Raw genomic sequence first — 20814 nt, forward strand, 5'->3', positions numbered from 1 at the left:
AAAAAAAAAAAGAAAACATGAGGATGAACTGTGTATGAAAATTGTAAAGCTGGTGGCCCCAGACATGGCCATGCAGATGCAGGTTCACATTGGATTCCGGCAGAAGGTAAAGGAACAGTGGAGACAGATAATGGTGGGCCATTCTGTTTATCAGTCTTGTAACGCAGAAGAGTAAACAGGTCGGAAAACCGCTTCCCTCTCACTCAACCTTCTGAAACCCCAACTCAATCTCAGCATTTATGGGAGTCCTGGGCCCCCACAAAACTCAGCCACCTCAACACACCCTCTCTCCATATGCACTCTCCTGAAAGAGGCTGGGGGGAGGAAACTGTTCTCCAGGAAACAATAGGAAACCATCGCCCCTCCCAAGCAGGAAGGCAATCCAGTTTGCAATCTACTTCCCTGAGGGCAGCACCTGCATTCTTCTATACACTATACACACAGGGTGCTGCCCCAGTACAAAGGAGCAAACCTAAAAACATTTATTTTTACTCGACCAAGACATAAAAGTGGTCACTCTCAGTTGACTTAAACCTTTCATTTCTTTATTCCAATTACAAAAGGTGAAAAAATAAAGACATGTCTATTGAGTAGCTAGTGCCATCCTCACTCTCACACAGAGCAGGAGGGAGGGTTCAAGACTTCTAGAAGCCCCTCAAAGGTGACTGACAACTGAGGTAGTGATTCCTGGGAAAAAATTGTCCTCTTGGAAGGTAGAGGAGAAATAACAGGACAAAGCTCGGCCCAAAAATCCTGCTCACATCTGTCTTCTCCCTGAGTGTTCCCTGGTGCACTATGAGGTGTAACTGATTGCTAAAACTTCTCACAGGGTCCTTCCCAGGTCACCTAAAGTTTATCCTAATGTACTATAGTATTGCAGCCCAGTCCGAACCATCAGTGTCAGGGGGGAAGAAACCTACTCAATACACAAACTGACTGCAAGGGGAAGAGGCCTGTGGGGACAGGCAATGACGACCTCTGGAGCCCTGTCTCTCACAGCTTTTATTGAGCAGAGGACAAAACTTCTTTACAAGAACAAAGGCAACAGGATTATAGGGGAGGAAGGTCAGGTGATAAGGGGAAACAATGAATGAATAATGGACTTTTTGCTGAGTGAGGATAGGACTAGTAAGGATGGGTCAGTACATTCCTTTTCTTTTTCTAATTAACGAGCACAAAGGAAGGGGCAATCTAGAACCTCTAGGCTACTTTTCCAAAGCCCCTTCAGGAGCATTTCTCTGTGTCAGCACAAAGGTCACTCACTCACAGAGTGTCTTGGTGTTGCATCTAAAACACACTCACTCAGGGCTGTGAACTCAAGTTTCCCAATCAGGTCATACAGGGTTCAAATTTAGATGGCCAGTTGCCTACATGCACCTGTTCTATGATGTATCCTCAGATGAGCTTTTCCCTAGCCTGTGCCCGTTCATCTCACACACATAGAATGTATACACTGGCCTTTGTGAGGGGTGGTATATGGCCACAGCTGTGACTATACTCCTTATACACTTAAGGTGCATCGTGAGAATGGAGTCCCTGGAGAGACAATGGATGGAGAACTGAGTGGTTTATTGGTGAATGAGGGCTGGCATGGGCAGAGGAAGAAGCTGACCTGTAATGTGTTCACAACCCAGATCTGATAGGCACTCCTGACCCAGGATGACTGTCTGAAGCCCACAGAGTCAAGGGCTAAGGTTTTGTCCCCTCGTCTCAGCCAGTCACGGGCCAGGAGCCACCCTGTGTGAAGGGAACATTCCCTGTCACTGAGAGCAGGTCCTATAGAAGATTTCATCACCGTGCCCATCAGCAGCAGTTTTCAGCAGCTGCAGGGGTGTGGGTCCTGATAAGGTGATCTGGGCAGAGCTCCGGAACTTCCCAGAGAAGGATCTCTCCACAACATGAGAACAAGGATGCATGATCACAGGATCCCTGTCCACAATCCCTGCAAACACATGGCCCCGCCCTGAGTATGCCCTCATGTGTCTGCCTGTTGGCCACTGGCTGTTCCATCATTGTTGACTTACTGCTAACGCCTCAGCCTCATTCCCCACACAGAGGCTTTTCCCTTAAGTGCCTCCTCCTTGTGCAACGGAGGCTGACGTACGGCTACAGCTACCTGCGTGGTGCATGCATGCGACTCCTCTGCTGAATGTGTCCTTGTTACCTGATGACAGGCGACACATCTCTCTGCAGGTTCACGTACTTTACACACACACACAGGGATCGTGGGGTGTCTTTCTAGTGGAAGATGAGGTCTCACTGATTCCTAAGTCCTGACCGTGATCCCTGCATGCACAAGGCTTCCCCCCTCCATGTGTCCTCAGGTATCTGATGACATCAGACTTGTAGCAAAACTTCACACACATTCCCTGAAAACATCACACTTGTCCTTTGATGTGTCCGCTGGTGATTAAGGAATGGTGCTGTCTGGCTAAACACTCATCCACACTCACCACACATGTAAGGATTCTCCCCCAAGTGAGTGCTCAGGTGACTCCTGAGGTCTGACTTATTACCAAACCCTTGTCCACACTCCGGATACAAGTAGAGCTTTTCCTTCAAGGGAGTCCACTGCTACCGAATGCAGTCTGACCTACGTCTGAAGCTTCGCCCACACGCCCTGAAGGTAGGCATGTCTCGTGAGTGTTCCCTCTGGTGAAAGGAGGGATGACTTCTGGACAAAGCTTAGGCCACACTCACTGCTTCTCCACCTGAGTGAGTCCTCTGGTGTGTCCTGAGGTCTGACTTATCATCAAATCCTTGTCCACACTCTGGGTACACAAAGGGCTTCTCCGCCGAGTGAGTCCTCTGGTGTCTCCTGAGGACTAACTTATTAGCAAATTCTCGTCCACACTCGGAGCACACAAAGTGCTTCTCCCCCCAGTGAGTCCGTTTGTGTCTCCTGAGGACTGACTTATAACCAAATGCTCGTCCACACTCGAGACACACAAAGGGTTTCTCCCCTGAGTGAGTCAACTGGTGTCTCCTGAGTTTTGACTTAGCACGAAATCCTCGTCCACACTCTGAGCACACATAGGGCTTCTCCCCAGAGTGAGTCCACTGATGTATCCTAAGGTCTGAATTCTCAACAAATCCACGTCCACACTCTAGGCACACATAGGGCTTATCCTCCGAGTGAGTCAACTGGTGTCTCCTGAGTTTTGACTTAACACAAAATCCTCGTCCACACTCTGCGCACAAGAAGGGCTTCTCCCCCGAGTGAATCATCTGGTGTGTCTTGAGATGTGACTTATAACCAAATGCTCGTCCACATTCAGGGCACAGGTAAGGCTTCTCCACTGGGTGAGTCGGCTGCGGCCGAACGCAGTCTGAAGTATGTTTGCAGCTCTGCCCACACTCCCCGAAAGCATGCATGTCCATTTCGTGTTCTCTCTGGTGCAAGAGGAGGGATGGCTTGTGGAGAAAGCAATGGCCACACTCACCACACACGTAAGGCAACTCCCCTGAGTGAATCCTCTGGTGTCTCCTGAGGTTTGAATTAACACTAAATCCTCGCCCACACTCCGAGCACACGAAAGGCTTCTCCCCTGAGTGAGTTCTCTGGTGTCTTTTTAAGTTTGACTTATCAACAAATCGTCGTCCACACTCTGGGCACATGAAGGGTGTCTCCCCCGAGTGAGTCCTCTGGTGTCTCCTGAGTTTTGACTGAACACAAAATCCTCGTCCACACTCCGGGCACACAAAGGGCTTCTCCCCCGAGTGAGTCATCTGGTGTCTCCTGAGTAGTGACTTATAACCAAATCCTCGTCCACACTCAAGACACACAAAGGGCTTCTCCCCCAAGTCAGTCCGCTGATGTATCGTGCCATTTGATGTATCACCAAATCTTTGGCCACACTCATCACACAGGAAAGGATTCTCCATCAACGAGTGCATTTCAGGGTTTGTGAGGAGGTGTGACTTAAGTGTGAAGCCTCGCCCACACTGCCTGCAAATGTAGGAATTCTCCCCCGAGAGGGTCACCCTGTCTGCCAAAACGTTTGATTCCAGGCTGCAGTCTGGTTTGTGGTCACTACAGCTCACAGCCCCGGATCTCAGGGTTTCTAATTCCTTCCTCCCCTTGTCTGTCTGCGCAGAGGTTACCCATTGGACTGAGCTGGGCTCTGTTTCTAGCACCTCATGACCTCCTCTGGAAGATCCTCTGGGTGGGCTGCAGAATGCGCCTGAGGTTTCCCCCTCCTCTGTCTTCACAAACGAAAGTCTCCAGCCATCTTCTCTGCTTTCACGTTCTGTGATTTCACTCCAGCAACTCTGAGTAAAAGACGTCTGCTCCTGCTGCCACAGGCTCCAATCCCCAGGATAGAAGTCACACGTGTCCAAGCACATGGGAAGCATTTGCTGGCTGGATAGTGGCTCCCGGGAGAAGACCGAAAGGCGGAAAAAGCGGGGATCTGTTTCTGGCTTTGATTCTGCTGGAGAAAGAGAGTTCGGTCAGAGAAGCCCAAACAGGGCTGCAGGGAGTCCCCCCTTCTCTCAGGTCAAGTAGGGCCCTCCTGCCACACCTGTTATTAATCATCTGTGTACAATGTCATTTGTTTCCACCAATGATTTTTTTTTTAATTTTTATTTATTTATTTTTTACAGAGACAGTGAGTCAGAGAGAGGGATAGACAGGGACAGACAGGAACGGAGAGAGATGAGAAGCATCAATCATTAGTTTTTCATTGCACGTTGCAACACCTTAGTCGTTCATTGACTGCTTTCTCATATGTGCCTTGACTGCGGGCCTTCAGCAGACCGAGCAACCCCTTGCTGGAGCCAGCGATCTTGGGTTCAAGCTGATGGGCTTTTGCTTAAACCAGATGAGCCCGCGCTCAAGCTGGCGAGCTCAGAGTCTCGAACCTGGGTCCTCTGCATCCCAGTCCGATGCTCTATCCACTGCACCACCGCCTGGTCAGGCCACCAATGATTTCTTTAGGTTCCATTTCTACACAGTCCCTTTTCTATGGCAATCCAGTGGAACCATTCCAGAAACATCTTCTACATGTCACTCAGACTAGGCGGCTTCCAGGTAAGCAATCTGCCCTGTAAATACCTTCAATACCACCAGCTGTTTCTTTCTGGTAAGTCAGCCAAGCCATGACCCTCCCACTTGTACCCTATTTACATTTCTCTGGAACTTGGAAGTGACAGTCTATGACCTATGTGGAAATCTCCTTCGTGACTTTACTTATTACAAAAAGGAAAAAAAGAACAAAACTGAATCCACAAAAAGTGTAAGGTTGGTGGACAATGGGGGAAGGTCACGTGAGGAACCAGGCCCGGAAACTTCGGCTGGAACCACCCACACCCATGTGTGCCAAAAGAAACTTCCCAGAAGTCCTTTGGAAAAGAGCAGCCGTCTGTCAGCCAATGAAATTTCACCACGACAAATTAGCTCCAGCGCCCTAACAACCCCTTTAAATTTCTCCACGTGACTTCTCTGGCCCCTGTCCCCCACCCAGGCCAGAGAACCTCGTCCCTTGTCGGAGAAGTGCTGTACTAAACAAAGCTTTTGCTATTCCACACGTGGTGGCTACGCCCTTCTATCTTCCTTGGTGGGGAAAATACCTTACAAAAAGTTAATCAGGCCTGACCAGGTGGTAGCACAGTGGCTAGAGCATCGGACTGGGATGCCGAGGACCCAGGTTCGAGATCCCGAGGTCGCCAGCTTGAGCACGGGCTCATCTGGTTTGAGCAAAAGCTCACCATCTTGGACCCAAGGTCACTGGCTCGAGCAAGGGGTTGGTCTGCTTGGTCTGCTGAAGGCCCGCGGTCAAGGCACATATGAGAAAGCAATCAATGAACAACTAAGGTTTCACAATGCGCAACGAAAAACTAATGATTGATGCTTCTCAACTCTCCATTCCTGTCTATCCCTCTCTCTGACTCTCTGTCTCTGTAAAAAAAAAAAAAAAGTTAATCAGGAGGGCTTCCAAACACAGGAAAAGGTACCTTACACAGTGGTCGAACAGAGTGTATAAGAATTGAATCTGAATTTCAGGTTGCACATCTGCAAACAAATACTTAGAAGAAATAACTTCTAAGTAATAAGTTCTCTATTAAGTACTGTGACTTCTGCCACAGACAAGAAAGACACAGCCCATGGTTCCAGGATTCTGGAACCCTGCGTCCAGACTAATCTCATCACACTAACATCACACTTGGCGACAGGATTTCCATGGACCAATGCCGACTGGTGAAGAATTAGTGCTACTTTGAAACACATTTTTAAAAGCCACAGTATGGTTTCCTCATTGTTGTTTTCCCCCTTCTTACTTAAGAATACCGGACCCAGCCTGACTAGGCGGTGGTGCAGTGGATAGAGTTGGACTAGAATTCAGAGGACTCAGATTCAAAACCCCGAGGTCACTTGCTGGAGCATAGGCTCAAGGCTCATCTGGTTTGAGCAAGGCTCACCAGCTTGAGCCCAAGGTCACTCCATCTGCTGTAGCCCCCAGGTAAAGGCATATGTGAGAAAGCAATCAATGAGAAATTAAGGTGCCACAATGAAGAATTGATGCTTCTCTTCTCTCGCCCTTCTGGTCTATCTATCCCTATCTGTCCATCTATCTGTCTCTCTCTGACTCTGTCACACACAAAAAAATAAAAAAAAAGAATACCAGACCCAGAGAGAGGCGGGTCCTTTTCCCAGGATTCCAGAACTGACAGAGCTGAACAAGAAGCAAAACAACACATAAACATATGGCCCTGGCCTGTCGGCTCAGTGGTAGAGCGTCGGCCTAGGACGTAGGTGTCTCGGGTTTGATTCCTGGTCAGGGCACCAGGAGAAGAGATCATCTGCTTCTCCATCCCTCCCCATCTCCCTTCTCTCCCTCCATCTCTCTCTTCAGCTCCCACAGCCATGACTCAGGTGGAGGAAGTTGGACCCAGATGCTGAGGGTGGCTCCAGGGTCTCGCCTCAGGTGCTAAAATCGCTCTGCTGCCAAGCAACAAGGCAATGGCTCCAGGTGGGCAGAGCACTGCCCAGGAGAGGCCTTGCAGGTGGATGCCAGTCGGGGCCCTCGCGGGAGTCTTTCTCTTTGACTCCGTGGATCTCACTTAAGAAAAACTTAAAAAAAATTTTTTTTTTAAATATTTTGATTATATGTTGAAATAATATTTTGATACATTGGATGATAGAAGATTGTGAACTTCACCCACTTATGTCAACTGTTTTTATTTACTTATTTTTTATTTTTTATTTATTCATTTTAGAGAGGAGAGGGAGAGACAGAGAGAAAGAGAGGAGAGAAAGAGAGAGAGAAGGGGGGAGGAGCTGGAAGCATCAACTCCCATATATGCCTTGACCAGGCAAGCCCAGGGTTTCTAACGGGCGACCTCAGCATTTCCAGGTCGACGCTTTATCTACTGCACCACCACAGGTCAGGCCATGTCAACTGTTTTTAAAATGTAGTTACTAGGCCCTGGCCAGTTGGCTCAGTGGTAGTGTTGGCCTGGCGTGCAGAAGTCCCGGGTTCGATTCCCGGCCAGGGCACACAGGAGAAGCGCCCATCTGTTTCTCCACCCCTCCCCCTCTCCTTCCTCTCTGTCTCTCTCTTCCCCTCCCGCAGCCGAGGCTCCATTGGAGCAAAGATGGCCCGGGCGCTGGGGACGGATCCTTGGCCTCTGCCCCAGGCGCTCGAGTGGCTCTGGTCACAACAGAGCGACGCCCCGGAAGGGCAGAGCGATGCCCCCTGGTGGGCAGAGCGTAGCCCCCTGGTGGGCGTGCCGGGTGGATCCCGGTCGGGCGCATGCGGGAGTCTGTCTGACTGTCTCTCCCTGTTACCAGCTTCAGAAAAATACAAAAAAGAAAAAAAAAAAAAATGTAGTTACTAGCCTGACCAGGCGGTGGCGCAGTGGATAGAGCGTCGGACTGGGATGCAGAGGACCCAGGTTCGAGACCCTGAGGTTGCCAGTTTGAGCACAGGCTCATCTGGTTTGAGCAAAAGCTCACCAGCTTGGACCCAAGGTCGCTGGCTCGAGCAAGGGGTTACTCGGTCTGCTGTAGCCCCACGGTCAAGGCACGTATGAGAAAGCAATCAATGAACAGCTAAGGTCTCGCAATGAAAAACTGATGATTGATGCTTCTCATCTCTCTCCGTTCCTGTCTGTCAGTCCCTGTCTATCCCTCTCTCTGATTCTCTCTGTCCCTGTAAAAAAATAAAATAAAAAAATGCAGTTACTAGGTAATTTAAAATCATCCCTGTGGCTCACACTGTATTTGCACAGCACAGCACTGACCTAGAACAATTAGTGAGAACAATACAGTTTGTGACCTATTTAATCCTCCCCTCTCTCTCTGTACAGTTGACAGGCTCAGGACAGTTTTTAAATTGTTAACAAGCTAGAAACAAGTCAAAAAAATAATACCTCACGACACATAAAAACGATTCATGATTCAAACTTTGGTGTCCACAAAAGAAGTCTTTCTGGGACACAATCATACTCATTCATCCACATACCGTCCTGGCTACTTTAGCACAACAGGGAGAGTTCAGAGCAGTTAGAGATCACATCGCCCACAAAATACCTAAATTAGCTATTCTCTGGCCCTTTACAGGAAAAATGGCCAAAGGCTGACTCAGGGTAATGTTACAATTGAAAGTATTTACCAACCTAGGACTACAGAATCAATGTAAGTTTCTAAATAAAAGAGAAAAAAATAAGCTTATGAAACTCAAAGCTCTGATGGTTGCAGAAGGCATTTGTCATTAGTCTGTCACATGCAAACTGCACTTCCAGTCCCACTGGCCTCCTTACAGTCCTTACCCTGCAGGGACATCCCTTCCTTAATGCCTTAGCGCCAACACGTCTCCACTGAAATGCTCTCGCCCCATACATACACAGTCTAACTCCATCACCACGTTATGACTTTGGTCACATATTACCTCCCCATTTATTTCAAATTCAGCCTGTCATGATATCACACTCGATACTCCTTTGTCCTGCTTCACTTGATCATTATTTTTGACTAGGAAGTGCTTAGTACCGTCTAAGGTACCATTCTACTCCTGCACGGGAAGTTTCTTTTTTTCTTTTTTACAGAGACAGAGAGAGGGATAGATAGGGACAGACAGACAGGAACGGAGAGAGATGAGAAGCATTAATCATCAGTTTTTCATTGCGACACCTTAGCTGTTCATTGATTGATCTCTCATATGTGCCTTGACTGCGGGCCTTCAGCAGACTGAGTAACCCCCTGCTCAAGCCAGCGACTTTGGGTCCAAGCTGGTGAGCTTTGCTCAAACTAGATGAGCCCATGCTCAAGCTGGCAATCTCGGGGTCTCGAACCTGGGTCCTCTGCATCCCAGTCCGACGCTCTATCCACTGTGCCACCGCCTGGTTAGGCGGGAAGTTTCTTGTTTCTTCTCTTTCTCCATACATAGGGAAAAGTAAGCCCCCATGGGCAGTGGCTGCTATTCCTTGACTTCTGTGTGGCTCTAAATGTCTAGAACATTTTCTAACCCACGCTAGGTGGTCCATCCCACTACCGCAGTAAGGAAGGACAGAACACAGCCTCACCCAGCGAGAGCAGGTTCCTGTAGTTCTCCAGCATCACTTCCTTGTACAGGCTCCTCTGCGTAGGGCTCAGCATCCTCCATTCCTCCTCTGTGAAGACCACGGCCACATCCCTGAACATGATCGGTACCTATTAACAAGCAATCAGTTAACAAGCAGAAAGTCACCATCAATTTTCCCAGCGTGATGAGTACATCTCATGGCCATTGAGGGTTTGGATCTACAAAAAGTTGTTCCTGTTCTTTCCAAATTACACAGTTCAATGTACCAAATTCTTCTGGCCACGAGCAGGGCTTTCTTTTAAAATCTAAGGGGCGCAGGACGCGGCCGTGAGGAACAAGGAAATCTTACCCTTTGCAACAACATGGATGGACCTGGGGTCTATTATGCTAAGCGAAATAAGCCAGGCAGAGAAAGAAAAATATCATACGACGTCACTCACATGAGGAATCCAATGAACAACGTGAACTGAGGAATAGAAGAGAGGCGGAGAAGGAGTCAGAGTCCAGAGGGAAAGCAGGCAGAGGGAAAGGGGAGGAGAGGACGTGATCAAAGAAAGAAAAGACATTAGGGAAAGTATCTACACATAACACAGAGAGACACAGGGCAGGACAGTAATCATGGTGGGAAAGGGGGAAAGTGGTGGTGGGGGGGCAGAGGGGGTATCAAGAAGAACACGGGGCCCTGGTCGGTTGGCTCAGCGGTAGAGCGTCTGCCTGGCGTGCAGGGGACCCGGGTTCGATTCCCGGCCAGGGCACATAGGAGAAGCGCCCATTTGCTTCTCCACCCCCCCCCCTCCTTCCTCTCTGTCTCTCTCTTCCCCTCCCGCAGCCAAGGCTCCATTGGAGCAAAGATGGCCGGGGCGCTGGGGATGGCTCCTTGGCCTCTGCCCCAGGCGCTAGAGTGGCTCTGGTCGCGGCAGAGCGACGCCCTGGAGGGGCAGAGCATCGCCCCTGGTGGGCGTGCCGGGTGGATCCCCGTCGGGCGCATGCGGGAGTCTGTCTGACTGTCTCTCCCTGTTTCCAGCTTCAGAAAAATACAAAAAAAAAAAAAAAAGAAGAACACGGGGGGGGGGGGGGGGATATTCGGGAGAACATTTGTAACTATGTAAACACAACAAATTAAAAAAAAAAGTGTTGGAAGCACTGAAATCCAGAATTGAAAAGCCATTAAGGAGACATTTAAATATGCTTTGGTGATTATTTGAAGTGACCCTATTTGGGGCACTCTTGAAAGAGCATAAAATAAAAGGAGACAATTGCTCAATTGTTACAAAAATAAATACATAAGCAAACAAAATATAAATAAAATCTAAGGGGCACAGAGCAGATGGATACAGCCCATTCCTGGGCCCTGGACGTTTAAGATTTCCTTAGAAAAGTGATCTGTGAATCAATTTGAAACTTGGCCCGACCAGTCAGTGGCACGGTGGATAAAGTGTCAGACTGGGATGCAGAGGACCCATGCTTGAAACCCCAGTGTCACCGAGTTGAGCGCAGGCTCATCCAACTGGAGCGTAGGCTCAACAGCATGAATGCGGGTACTCCGGCTTGAGCGTGGATTCATAGATATGACCCTACGGTCGCTGGCTTGAGCAAGGGGTCACTCACTCTGCTGTAGTTCCCACCTCAAAGCACAAGTGAGGAAGCAATGACTGAACACTAAGGTGCTGCAATGAAGAACTGATGCTTCTCATCTCTCTCCCTTCCTGTCTGTCCCTATTGGTCCCTCTCTCACTCTCTACCTGGGTTAAAAAGAAAAAACATTGAAACCTGAAGCAGTGCTCAGGAAGGTGACCTTGAGGACACACTATGGAGGATTTTGACACAGAAGAGTTCCAGATGGGCAGATAAGTTCCAATTTGAAAGAGACTTGGTGTCCACAGTGTATCGTCCAACACACAACTCATAACTAGCTCTGGCCGGTTGGCTCAGTGGTAGAGCGTCGGCCTGGCGTGCAGGAGTTCCAGGTTCGATTCCCAGCCAGGGCACACAGGAGAAGCGCCCATCTGCTTCTCCACCCCTCCCCCTCTCCTTCCTCTCTGTCTCTCTCTTCCCCTCCCGCAGCCAAGGCTCCATTGGAGCAAAAGATGGCCCGGGCTCTGGGGATGGCTCCTTGGCCTCTGCCCCAGGTGCTCGAGTGGCTCTGGTCGCGACAGAGCGACGCCCCGGAGGGGCAGAGCATCGCCCCCTGGTGGGCATGCCGGGTGGATCCCGGTCAGGCGCATGCGGGAGTCTGTCTGACTGCCTCCCCGTTTCTAGCTTCGGAAAAATACAAAACAAAACAAAACAAAAAAAAACAACTCATAACCAGTAAGGGAAGGATGAATGCACAGTCCAGGGAAATTGTAACTCAGCACAGAACAGAAAAGCTGTTTCCATTTTACATAACAGGGAAATGTATTTAGACTTCCTCTCATTCTCATATTCGTATGTTCTTTCTTTCTCATCCTGCTTCTCTACCCTTAAATATACTTTCTTTGTTAAATACTGAACATTTTAGGTAAAATATTGTCTTGGCAAGTTCAATAAAGGCTACTGCCCTGAATATATGCCTAATCAGCAGGAGAGGCCTGGACATGCACAATCACACTGACCCTCCCCCTCCAGAAATGACTGTCTTTTTAGCAGGGCTCACTTGGCTTTTCTCCCTGAACTACTTATTTAACCGTAAGTAGAATAAAAAAAACAAACAGTCAATGTTACAACAAGCTACACAACATGACCAGACGGAAAAAAAAACAAACTCGCTTGAGTCATAGAATAATAACCAGTTAAAACAATAGACTAAGAAAGAAAGAAAAAAACAATTATAAGTATGTAGAAATCTCACCAAACCCTGGAAGAACACATAACCAGACCAGGAAGCTTCAGCCAGGGCTGCAAAATGGGCCTCCCACCGTGCGCATTTATAAGTAAGAGTCCTCTAGAGAGAACCACCCATTCAGGGGTGTCTGAGCCCCTACCAGTTCTTATGGGAAAAGTTAGGCTGGAGGATACTGCATGCATGAGGGTCCTTCCTGCATAGCCTTTAGAACAAAGAAAGGTCATCGCATTTAGAATCATTAATTAAGCCGGCAATCAAGTGATTAAGAACATCCTTTCCAGTTTAGGGGAAACTATAGCAGGACCCCTCAACCCAGAGTCAATATCTCAGTCTTTCCTGCAACCATTTCATTTATTGTGATCCTTACAGTTCATGTTCAATTGAGTTCAAATCCATGTATTTTTTAAATACTGTCCTTCCACACATTGCTCTGCTTCTCTACTTGTTCAAAAACTTCAATAGTAAAAAAGTAAAAAGATGTCCACTGCAAAAGACAATATCTTTAAGCTAGTGTGATATTAAGTGTAATTAATACATTTAAATTTTTTAAATAATCTCAGTTTTTCAAAAATACCCCTTATATTTTGCACTTCGCAGGGCTCTACTAATCTTGGGTAGATTTTCCAACAAGGAAAATAAAACACACAAATGCAGGAGTCATTTCATATTGACCAACACGGTGCCTGAAACAGGCATGAACTGTCTAATGTTGATTCCTTTTTCCCTTCCCAAGAGAATATCCAGTTTGCTTATTTTTTGGAAAATGAGCCAGCATTTCATAATGAAAAATAAAAAAAATGTAACCCCAACTCACCAGTGTTTTGGGCTTTCCCCACTTTTCTTGGAGCGAGTCAGTGCAGTTGGAAGGCAGACCTAGAGGAAGAACAAAGCTCTGAGGGTGCAGGCCTCCCAGAATGCCCCGGGGAGCAGCTCCTCGGAGCCCAGGACAGAGGGAGCAGTCCCTTTACTCAGCTGGGGTCACTACAGTGCTCTCAGCTAAGCCTCGAGCCTTACTCCTCCTCCTCACCTCTCCAGACTCTCAGTAACTCTCACCTTTAGCCTCATGATTTAAGGTCAGATTCTTCATGGTCTCCATGTCTTCCCTGTTCTCCTCCTGGTCCTGCTCTCCCAAGGCTGAAGAATCAGGCAAAGTCACGGCCGCAGGGTCAGACTAGTATTTGCCCTAAAATGCTACCTCCCAGCCAGGTAGACCTTATTTCTGCGCAAGATTGTTTTGTGCTCCTGTCGGAGGTGACTTCTCCGAACCGTCCTTGTGAAAGCCCACCGTGTTTCCACGAAGCCAGCACCTGTGGGTGGAGCAGCAATGTGACGTTTCCACACTCCTTACTGTACAAATCAGGCACTGCAGGTCCTGAGAGCTCCCACCCCAACCGCATCCCCACTCACTCACCAACTTGGGACATACTCAGCCCTAACAAAACAAAACCAAAAAATCAGATCTCTATATTAACACTCAGTCCGGGGTTCCCACAACCATTCACACACGCATGACCCAAGTAGGTGTCCCCTTGCCAAAAGCAGGGGTATATGGTCGGCTCTGCACCCGCAACCACTACAGAGAACGCCTCTCTATTTGGCTCTGGCTGAACTCGTGGGCCAAGAGCCCAAATTAACCTCAGGGAAGCACATCTGCAGCCACCTCCCTATGTCAATTGTATGGCCCAGAATCATCCCAATTTCCTCCCAAAAAATGATATGAGAGTTCCTGCTCACCCGCTCCAACACGAGAAGGACGGACCGCGGTAAGACCCGCAACTCAGGGAATCGGATCAAGCTGAGTCTCACCCCACTTCCCCACCCTAAAATGCACGTCTGGGGCCGCGTCCCGGCTCCAAAAATGAAACCTCCCGCACTTCCGTTCCATCTACCGCACACCAGCCTCACTCATCTCGGGTCCAACCCACCAGCTCCCACCACGGCTCCTACCACGTACTGTCTCTCTCGTCCTTCCTTCCAATACCGTAGTCACCCCGGCACCCCGCGCTCACCGGAACCAGCCACAGAGGTGCCCGTGGTTTCCCGACTGATCTGCGCGAGAACTACGATTCCCAGAATTCCTTGAGGCTTCGCCTCTCATTGGCCGCAACACAGCGACCTCGAAACCACGAGTTTGATATACCTGCACGTTGTCTTTTATGACAGCCGACCCTTTTTTCAAATATTTTATTTATTAATTTTAGCGAGAGAGAGTAGAAGGCAGAAAGACAGAGAAAGAGAGAAACATGGATATCTTGTCCCATGATTATTGTATGCACCCTGACTGGGGACCAACATTGTAATCTTGGCATATTGCGCGTTGCTCTGACCAACTGAACAAACCGGCCAGCTCTACCCATCTCTTCTCTTAAGATGCACAATATAAAATAGACAATAACTCCGAAAGATGTATGTTCCAAGGGTTTCAATCGGAAAAACTACAGTACCCAGAAGTCTCTGCGGCAGCATCGCCAGATGTTTTTCCCCTCCGTTGGCCCACTCGCGTGGTCAACCTTAAAAGCCATTTCCGGTTTCCGGGCACAGCTTGTCTAGCGCTAATTCTGAGTTTTGTCACGTTTTCCTCTTCCCATGACCCAGCGAAACTCACTGCCCTTCAGCTGGATAGCACAGCTCCTTCCCTGAGCGTCATCCAAGTGTGGCTCCGTGCTACTGACCCGCCCCTGCGGGCAGCCCCACGTCACTAGCCGGAAATTAAGGGAATGCAAATCGGTCATCCCACTGTGGATGCTGTGACTCTCCAAGTCGGCTGGTGGCAGGGAAATGCAGGGCGGCTTAACAACTCCGTGCAGGACACGATGTAAAAACGAAAATGCGACGTGGGGAAGTAAAGTTCCTCCCAAATTATAATGAAGCTTCTCTCTCTGACCCCTCCTGCCACATGATAGAGCTGCGTGAATTCTTTCCTGAGATGGACAGGGAAGCTCTAAGGAGGGTCTAAGCACCGAGGTGACTGGACCTGGCCCTTGCCCACAGCTCCATCCTTATCTCTGGATTCCCCCTACTCCAGTAGACAGTTCCACCCTCCTACACCTTGCATTTCCTCCTAGAAATAAATTCCTCCATGACTCTCTCCAGCCTTCTCCCCATGTTTGATTAGTGGACTTAGCCTCCCTGAGGTGTAGGCTCAGATTTCTTTGCCTCCAGGAAGTCTCCTCTGGCCTTATTGTCTGACATGAATTTCCTTGATCCCCAGAGAACATTTCCCAGAGCTCTTACCATTCTATTCTGTCCTAGTCTGTTCAGAGCTGTCACTTAAGAGACTGTGACCTTTTTGAGGATGGCACCATCTACTGTGGCACTGCTGCCTTATATGTCCGGAATAAACCCTGAAAACTTTATTCTCAGGAGAATTAATGATTTGATAGATGAACAAATGATGGTTGGATTAATGGAAGATAATTTTATGGAAAAGACTCAATGACTCAGCCATTTGCCACCTTTTGTTGGGGGATGGCTCTCTGTTCAAAGGCAAGGCAGAGATAAAGGTGACAATGTTGTAGCAGATGGTGGCCTTGTTGTTCCTATAGAAACAGTCACACCATCATTGTTCCTCCCAACCTCACATCTTCATCTTCTGTTCCAACTTTCCAATGGAAGCGATCAAGAACATCACTCACTAAACTTCCAACTATTACAACTCTTCCAGCTAAAATGACAGTGTCTCCTGGCCACCTCAGCACCCTGCTGACATGCCTGGGGGGGGGGGGGTTTCTTGCTGGGAGACGGCCATGGGCGTTGTGAGTAGCTGTGTTCTCCTGAAATGTTTATTCCTGAGCTCCCTTCCCGTTACTCCTTTCTGGGTGTTTCCATGTTGAAGCCTCCAAAATGTGCAGTATTTCTTGGGAAAGTTTCACTTTTACACTCACCCATGTTTCCTGTGTCCCACCTAAACCTCTAATTCGTTTGTCAATCTGCTCTCACCTGAACTTATGTCCAGTTTACTTGTAGATTTCAGTGAGAGCCTAACTAAGGTTCTCCCCTTGGAAATCATGAATAAAGACTCCTGAAAGTTGAATGCAGGACCATGTGTGTACATGCAGCTGTGCATTTTTCTATAAAGAGAACTAATAGCTATAAAGCCAGTAGCCACGGCCACCATCATAGCTGCCTGGCCTGTGCAGGTTTGGTTTTGATTCGGACAGAAGGTAATAAAACAATGGAGCCAAGAACTGTTGGGCCATTAGCTTTAATCCTAGCTTGCACCCAACAGGCAAGAAATACACACAGTAGGAAAACACTTCTTTTCCATTCAGGGCTCCAAAAGCCACTGACTTATCCGAGTCTCCTAGAATCAAAGCTTTCTACCTCACCAGCCTTATTCACCTCTGTTCCCCATCTCCTTCTCTCTGCGCAAACTAGCTTCTCCTTCAGCACTCCATCTTTTTGGCTGCCTCTCCTCCCCTCCACGCGGCCTTTCTCTGCTCTCCCTAGAACAGGGGTCCCCAAACTTTTTACACAGGGGGCCAGTTCACTGTCCCTCAGACCATTGGAGGGCCAGACTATAAAAAAAAAACTATGAACAAATCCCTATGCACACTGCACATATCTTATTTTAAAGTAAAAAAACAAAATGAGAACAAATACAGTATTTAAAATAAAGAAGTAAATTTAAATCAACAAACTGACCAGTATTTCAATGGGAACTATGGGCCCGCTTTTGGCTAATGAGATGGTCAATGTGCTCCTCTCACTGACCACCAGTGAAAGAGGTGCCCCTTCCGGAAGTGTGGTGGGGACTGGATAAATGGCCTCAGAGGGCTGCATATGACCCATGGGCCATAGTTTGGGGACCCCTGCCTTAGAACATAATCACTCTTCTGCTAATCACAGGAACCGAGAGAGCAAGCTCCCGGGTCTGCCCCATTTTATAGTGTAGAAATCCAAACCTTTAATCCAATATACAAACAAAGAAGTCTCTGACACAAAGTCACTTATCTGAGGCATAATGGGATTCCTCATGAGAGTGCACCACCCCACATCAAAAAGGGTGGGGAAGGCTTAGTCTTAAAACTAAGCCTTAGGCTATAAGGATCCTGACTGCTTACAGCCTGTCCCCCCACATCCAATGCAAACTATAAGTGAGCAAACATATATCTCATATTTACAAACTTAGTTGACCAACAATAGTTTTTATTAGTCTCAAAAAATATTTATTTTTGTGACAGAGGCAGAGAGAGGAACAGACAGGGACAGACAGACAGACAGGGAGAGATGAGAAGCATCAGTTTTTCATGCCCGCACCTCAGTTGTTCACTGATTACTTTCTCATGTGTGGAACTGTCATATTGGGCTATCTGGGATCAGAGGAGGGGGAGTAGGAAAGGGTGTGGCCAAAGTGCGAGGACTTTGGGCTTTTTTATTTTTTTTTATTATTTTTTTTATTTTTTTAAATATTTTATTTATTGATATTTAGAGAGAGGGGAGAGAGAGAGAAGGGGGAGGAGCAGGAAGCATCAACTCCCATATGTGCCTTGACCAGGCAAGCCCAAGGTTTCGAACCAGCAACCTCAGTGTTCCAGGTCGACGTTTTATCCCACTGCGCCACCACAGGTCAGGCTGGGCTTTTTTAAAAAAAAGAACTGCTTGTGTATGACGAAGCTGTCTTGGACAAATTAGAAGGATGACGTGTCTCAGCAGGACCTGTGGATCAGAGTGCTGAGTAGTCTCGCATTAAAGCTGTATTTATGGGTCTTTAAATCCATGACTAGCCAACAGGTCTAAAGCAATGACTCAGGATGGAAGTACAGGTCACAGCTAAAGGACCTGCGCTTAGAATAGGGAAGGCTGAAGAAGGTACCTATAAAGCATCCGTGAAAATGCAGGACTTGACCAGACTGTTAGGGAACAGCGATGTCTTGATGGGGATGAGAGGTTCTCAGCAGACACCTGAGTAGAGAACAGGAGGAAGTGAAGCCGTGAGATGGAGCCTTCAGGGCACCCAATGGGAGTCATCACTTAGCAATGGGCACCCAATGGGAGTCATCACTTAGCAATGGGCACCCAATGGGAGTCATCATTTAGCAATGGGCACCCAATGGGAGTCATCATTTAGCAGTGGGCACCCAATGGGAGTCATCATTTAGCAATGGGCACCCAATGGGAGTCATCACTTAGCAATGGGCACCCAATGGGAGTCATCACTTAGCAATGGGCACCCAATGGGAGTCATCATTTAGCAATGGGCACCCAATGGGAGTCATCATTTAGCAGTGCAGGCCTTGGTGACCGGAAAGTTCCTCCCCTCTGGAACCTCAATCACCCTCTCCATGCAAAAGCTCAGATTCCCCAACAAACCTACTAGATTTATTTTGGACTTATTTCTTTCTCAGGGGTTGGATTCATGCAGAAAACCTGGGCTGTGAATGTGAACTCTTTTTTCCAGATGCATGTGTGACTAAGGGGCACAGACTGAGCTCATGAAAGACTTGACTGGAACAGAAGGACAAGAAGACATGAGGATGAACTATAAAATTATAGGGCCAGGGGCCGGCACAATGGCCGTGCAGATGCAGGTTCCCAGTGGATCTGGACAGAAGGTGAAAGAACAGTAGAAACAGAAAGTGGCGGCCATTCCGCTGATTAGTCTCGTAACAGCGGACGAGCCAACAGGCATGAAAAACCTCTTCCTTCGCACTCAGGGCTCCCAAGCCTCGACTCATTCTCTGGCTTTACCTGAGTCCTGGGCCCCCACAAGCCTCAACAGGGCTCCCAAATCCTCAGGGCTCCTTCTCTCCCTATGCACTCTCCAGCAAAACAGACTGGGGGGAAAAAACATTCTCCAGCAAACAATAGGAAACAACTGCCCTCCCTCCCAAGCTGGAGGGCAATCCACAATTTGCAATTTGCTGCCCTGAGGCCTTCCACAGATTATACACACAGGGCACCTAACAACATTTGCTTATCCAACATTCCACACGTTTTGCTCACTTTACCATCTACAGCAGTGGTCCCCAAGCTTTTCTGGGCCACAGACCGGTTTAATGTCAGAAAATATTTTCGCCCTGGCCGGTTGGCTCAGCGGTAGAGCGTCGGCCTAGCGTGCGGAGGACCCGGGTTCAATTCCCGGCCAGGGCACATAGGAGAAGCGCCCATTTGCTTCTCCACCCCTCCGCCAAGGCTTCCTCTCTGTCTCTCTCTTCCCCTCCCGCAGCCAAGGCTCCATTGAAGCAAAGATGGCCCCGGGCGCTGGGGATGGCTCCTTGGCCTCTGCCCCAGGCGCTAGAGTGGCTCTGGTCGCAACATGGCGACGCCCAGGATGGGCAGAGCATCGCCCCCTGGTGGGCAGAGCATCGCCCCATGGTGGGCGTGCTGGGTGGATCCCGGTCGGGCGCATGCGGGAGTCTGTCTGACTGTCTCTCCCTGTTTCCAGCTTCAGAAAAATGCAAAAAAAAAAAAAAAGAAAATATTTTCACGGACCGGCCTTTAGGGTGGGACGGATTGTTGGAAACCATGGGAGACCAGAGTAACAGGTTTTATTGAAAGGAAGAAAGGAACCCGATTACAGACTAGGGGCGGATTATATAGTGTTTGGGAGAGCCTGAGGGGATACTGAGACAAAAGTCTGGTATGTTCCCTTTTACGGTTTGAGGATTTCAGCTTTCTGGAATGCTCCTTCTTGGGGCAGGTTGACCAGCTTCTTGGAATTCCTTTGTCTCAGGGGCAACAGTCCAGTAAAGGTGAGGTCTGACACATAAGCGGAACTTCAAGAGGGCAGTTTGGAATTCACATATCTATCACGGATAAATGTATCACGTGACCGAGACAAGCATCAAGAGTGAGTCTTAGACAGATGTAACAGAGGGAATCTGGTCATTTTTAAAAAATAAAACATCATTCAGACTTAAATATAAAGTGAAAATAATGTAAGTTATTTATTCTTTCTCTGCGGACCGGTACCGGTCCGCGGTCTGGGGGTTGGGGACCACTGATCTACAGCACAGGTATTCCTGTGCGAGGAAGGAGGGACACGACATAAACAGACCCTAGCAACAGTTACAAAGGTGCCCTTCGCAACGTCTTCCTGACCACTGGGTTCAGGGCGCACACTGGAGCCCCATCTCCAGCCCTGGGCTCCACGGTAGGTGGGAGGGCCTCAGAGCTGTGTCCATGGAAACCTTATCCTGGCCCTGCTGCCTAATTGCAACTGAATGGGAGCTGCTTTCCTGTGCAGGAGGGCTTCCACCAGAGCTGCCCGCCCCCTCCCAAATCAGGGTCCCTCACGCTGTCCAAAAGCAGCATGTCCATCCAACAAGTGAGCTGCGGGTGCCCTCTTCTGGTTTCAGCCCGCGAGTCGGTCCACAATAGACAGCCCAGCTGTCTGTGCAGATCACCAAGGTCAGGGTCCATGACCGGCAACCAGGTTCACACAGGCCTCCGCCTCCCCCCTGCCGTCCGTCACGGGAGCTCTGCAGACGCTGCACCAAGGACTGCGCACGCACGGCAGCGGTG

At 48.7% G+C, this 20814-nt stretch overlaps 1 protein-coding gene across 5 annotated transcripts; it reads right to left on the reverse strand.

Moving 5' to 3' along the window:
• Positions 1-682: 682 nt before the first annotated feature.
• On the reverse strand, positions 683-14391 carry LOC136405155 (zinc finger protein 343-like). 5 transcript variants are annotated; one of them, XM_066384241.1, is made up of 5 exons: positions 14296-14391; positions 13402-13655; positions 13163-13221; positions 9526-9652; positions 683-4430 (listed from the first exon to the last, which is right to left on the reverse strand). In XM_066384241.1, exons 2-5 carry the CDS (start codon positions 13442-13444, stop codon positions 2686-2688), a joined length of 1974 nt encoding a protein of 657 aa, XP_066240338.1. In that variant the 5' UTR covers positions 13445-13655; positions 14296-14391; the 3' UTR covers positions 683-2685. The 5 variants fall into 5 exon arrangements, with proteins under 5 accessions (XP_066240338.1, XP_066240334.1, XP_066240337.1 ...); XM_066384237.1 differs by having other exon boundaries at positions 683-4433; XM_066384240.1 differs by having other exon boundaries at positions 683-4433; positions 14358-14375.
• Between the last annotated feature and the right edge of the window lie 6423 nt (positions 14392-20814).

This window comes from Saccopteryx leptura, chromosome 5 (genome assembly GCF_036850995.1).
Source record: "Saccopteryx leptura isolate mSacLep1 chromosome 5, mSacLep1_pri_phased_curated, whole genome shotgun sequence".
NCBI lineage: Eukaryota > Metazoa > Chordata > Mammalia > Chiroptera > Emballonuridae > Saccopteryx > Saccopteryx leptura.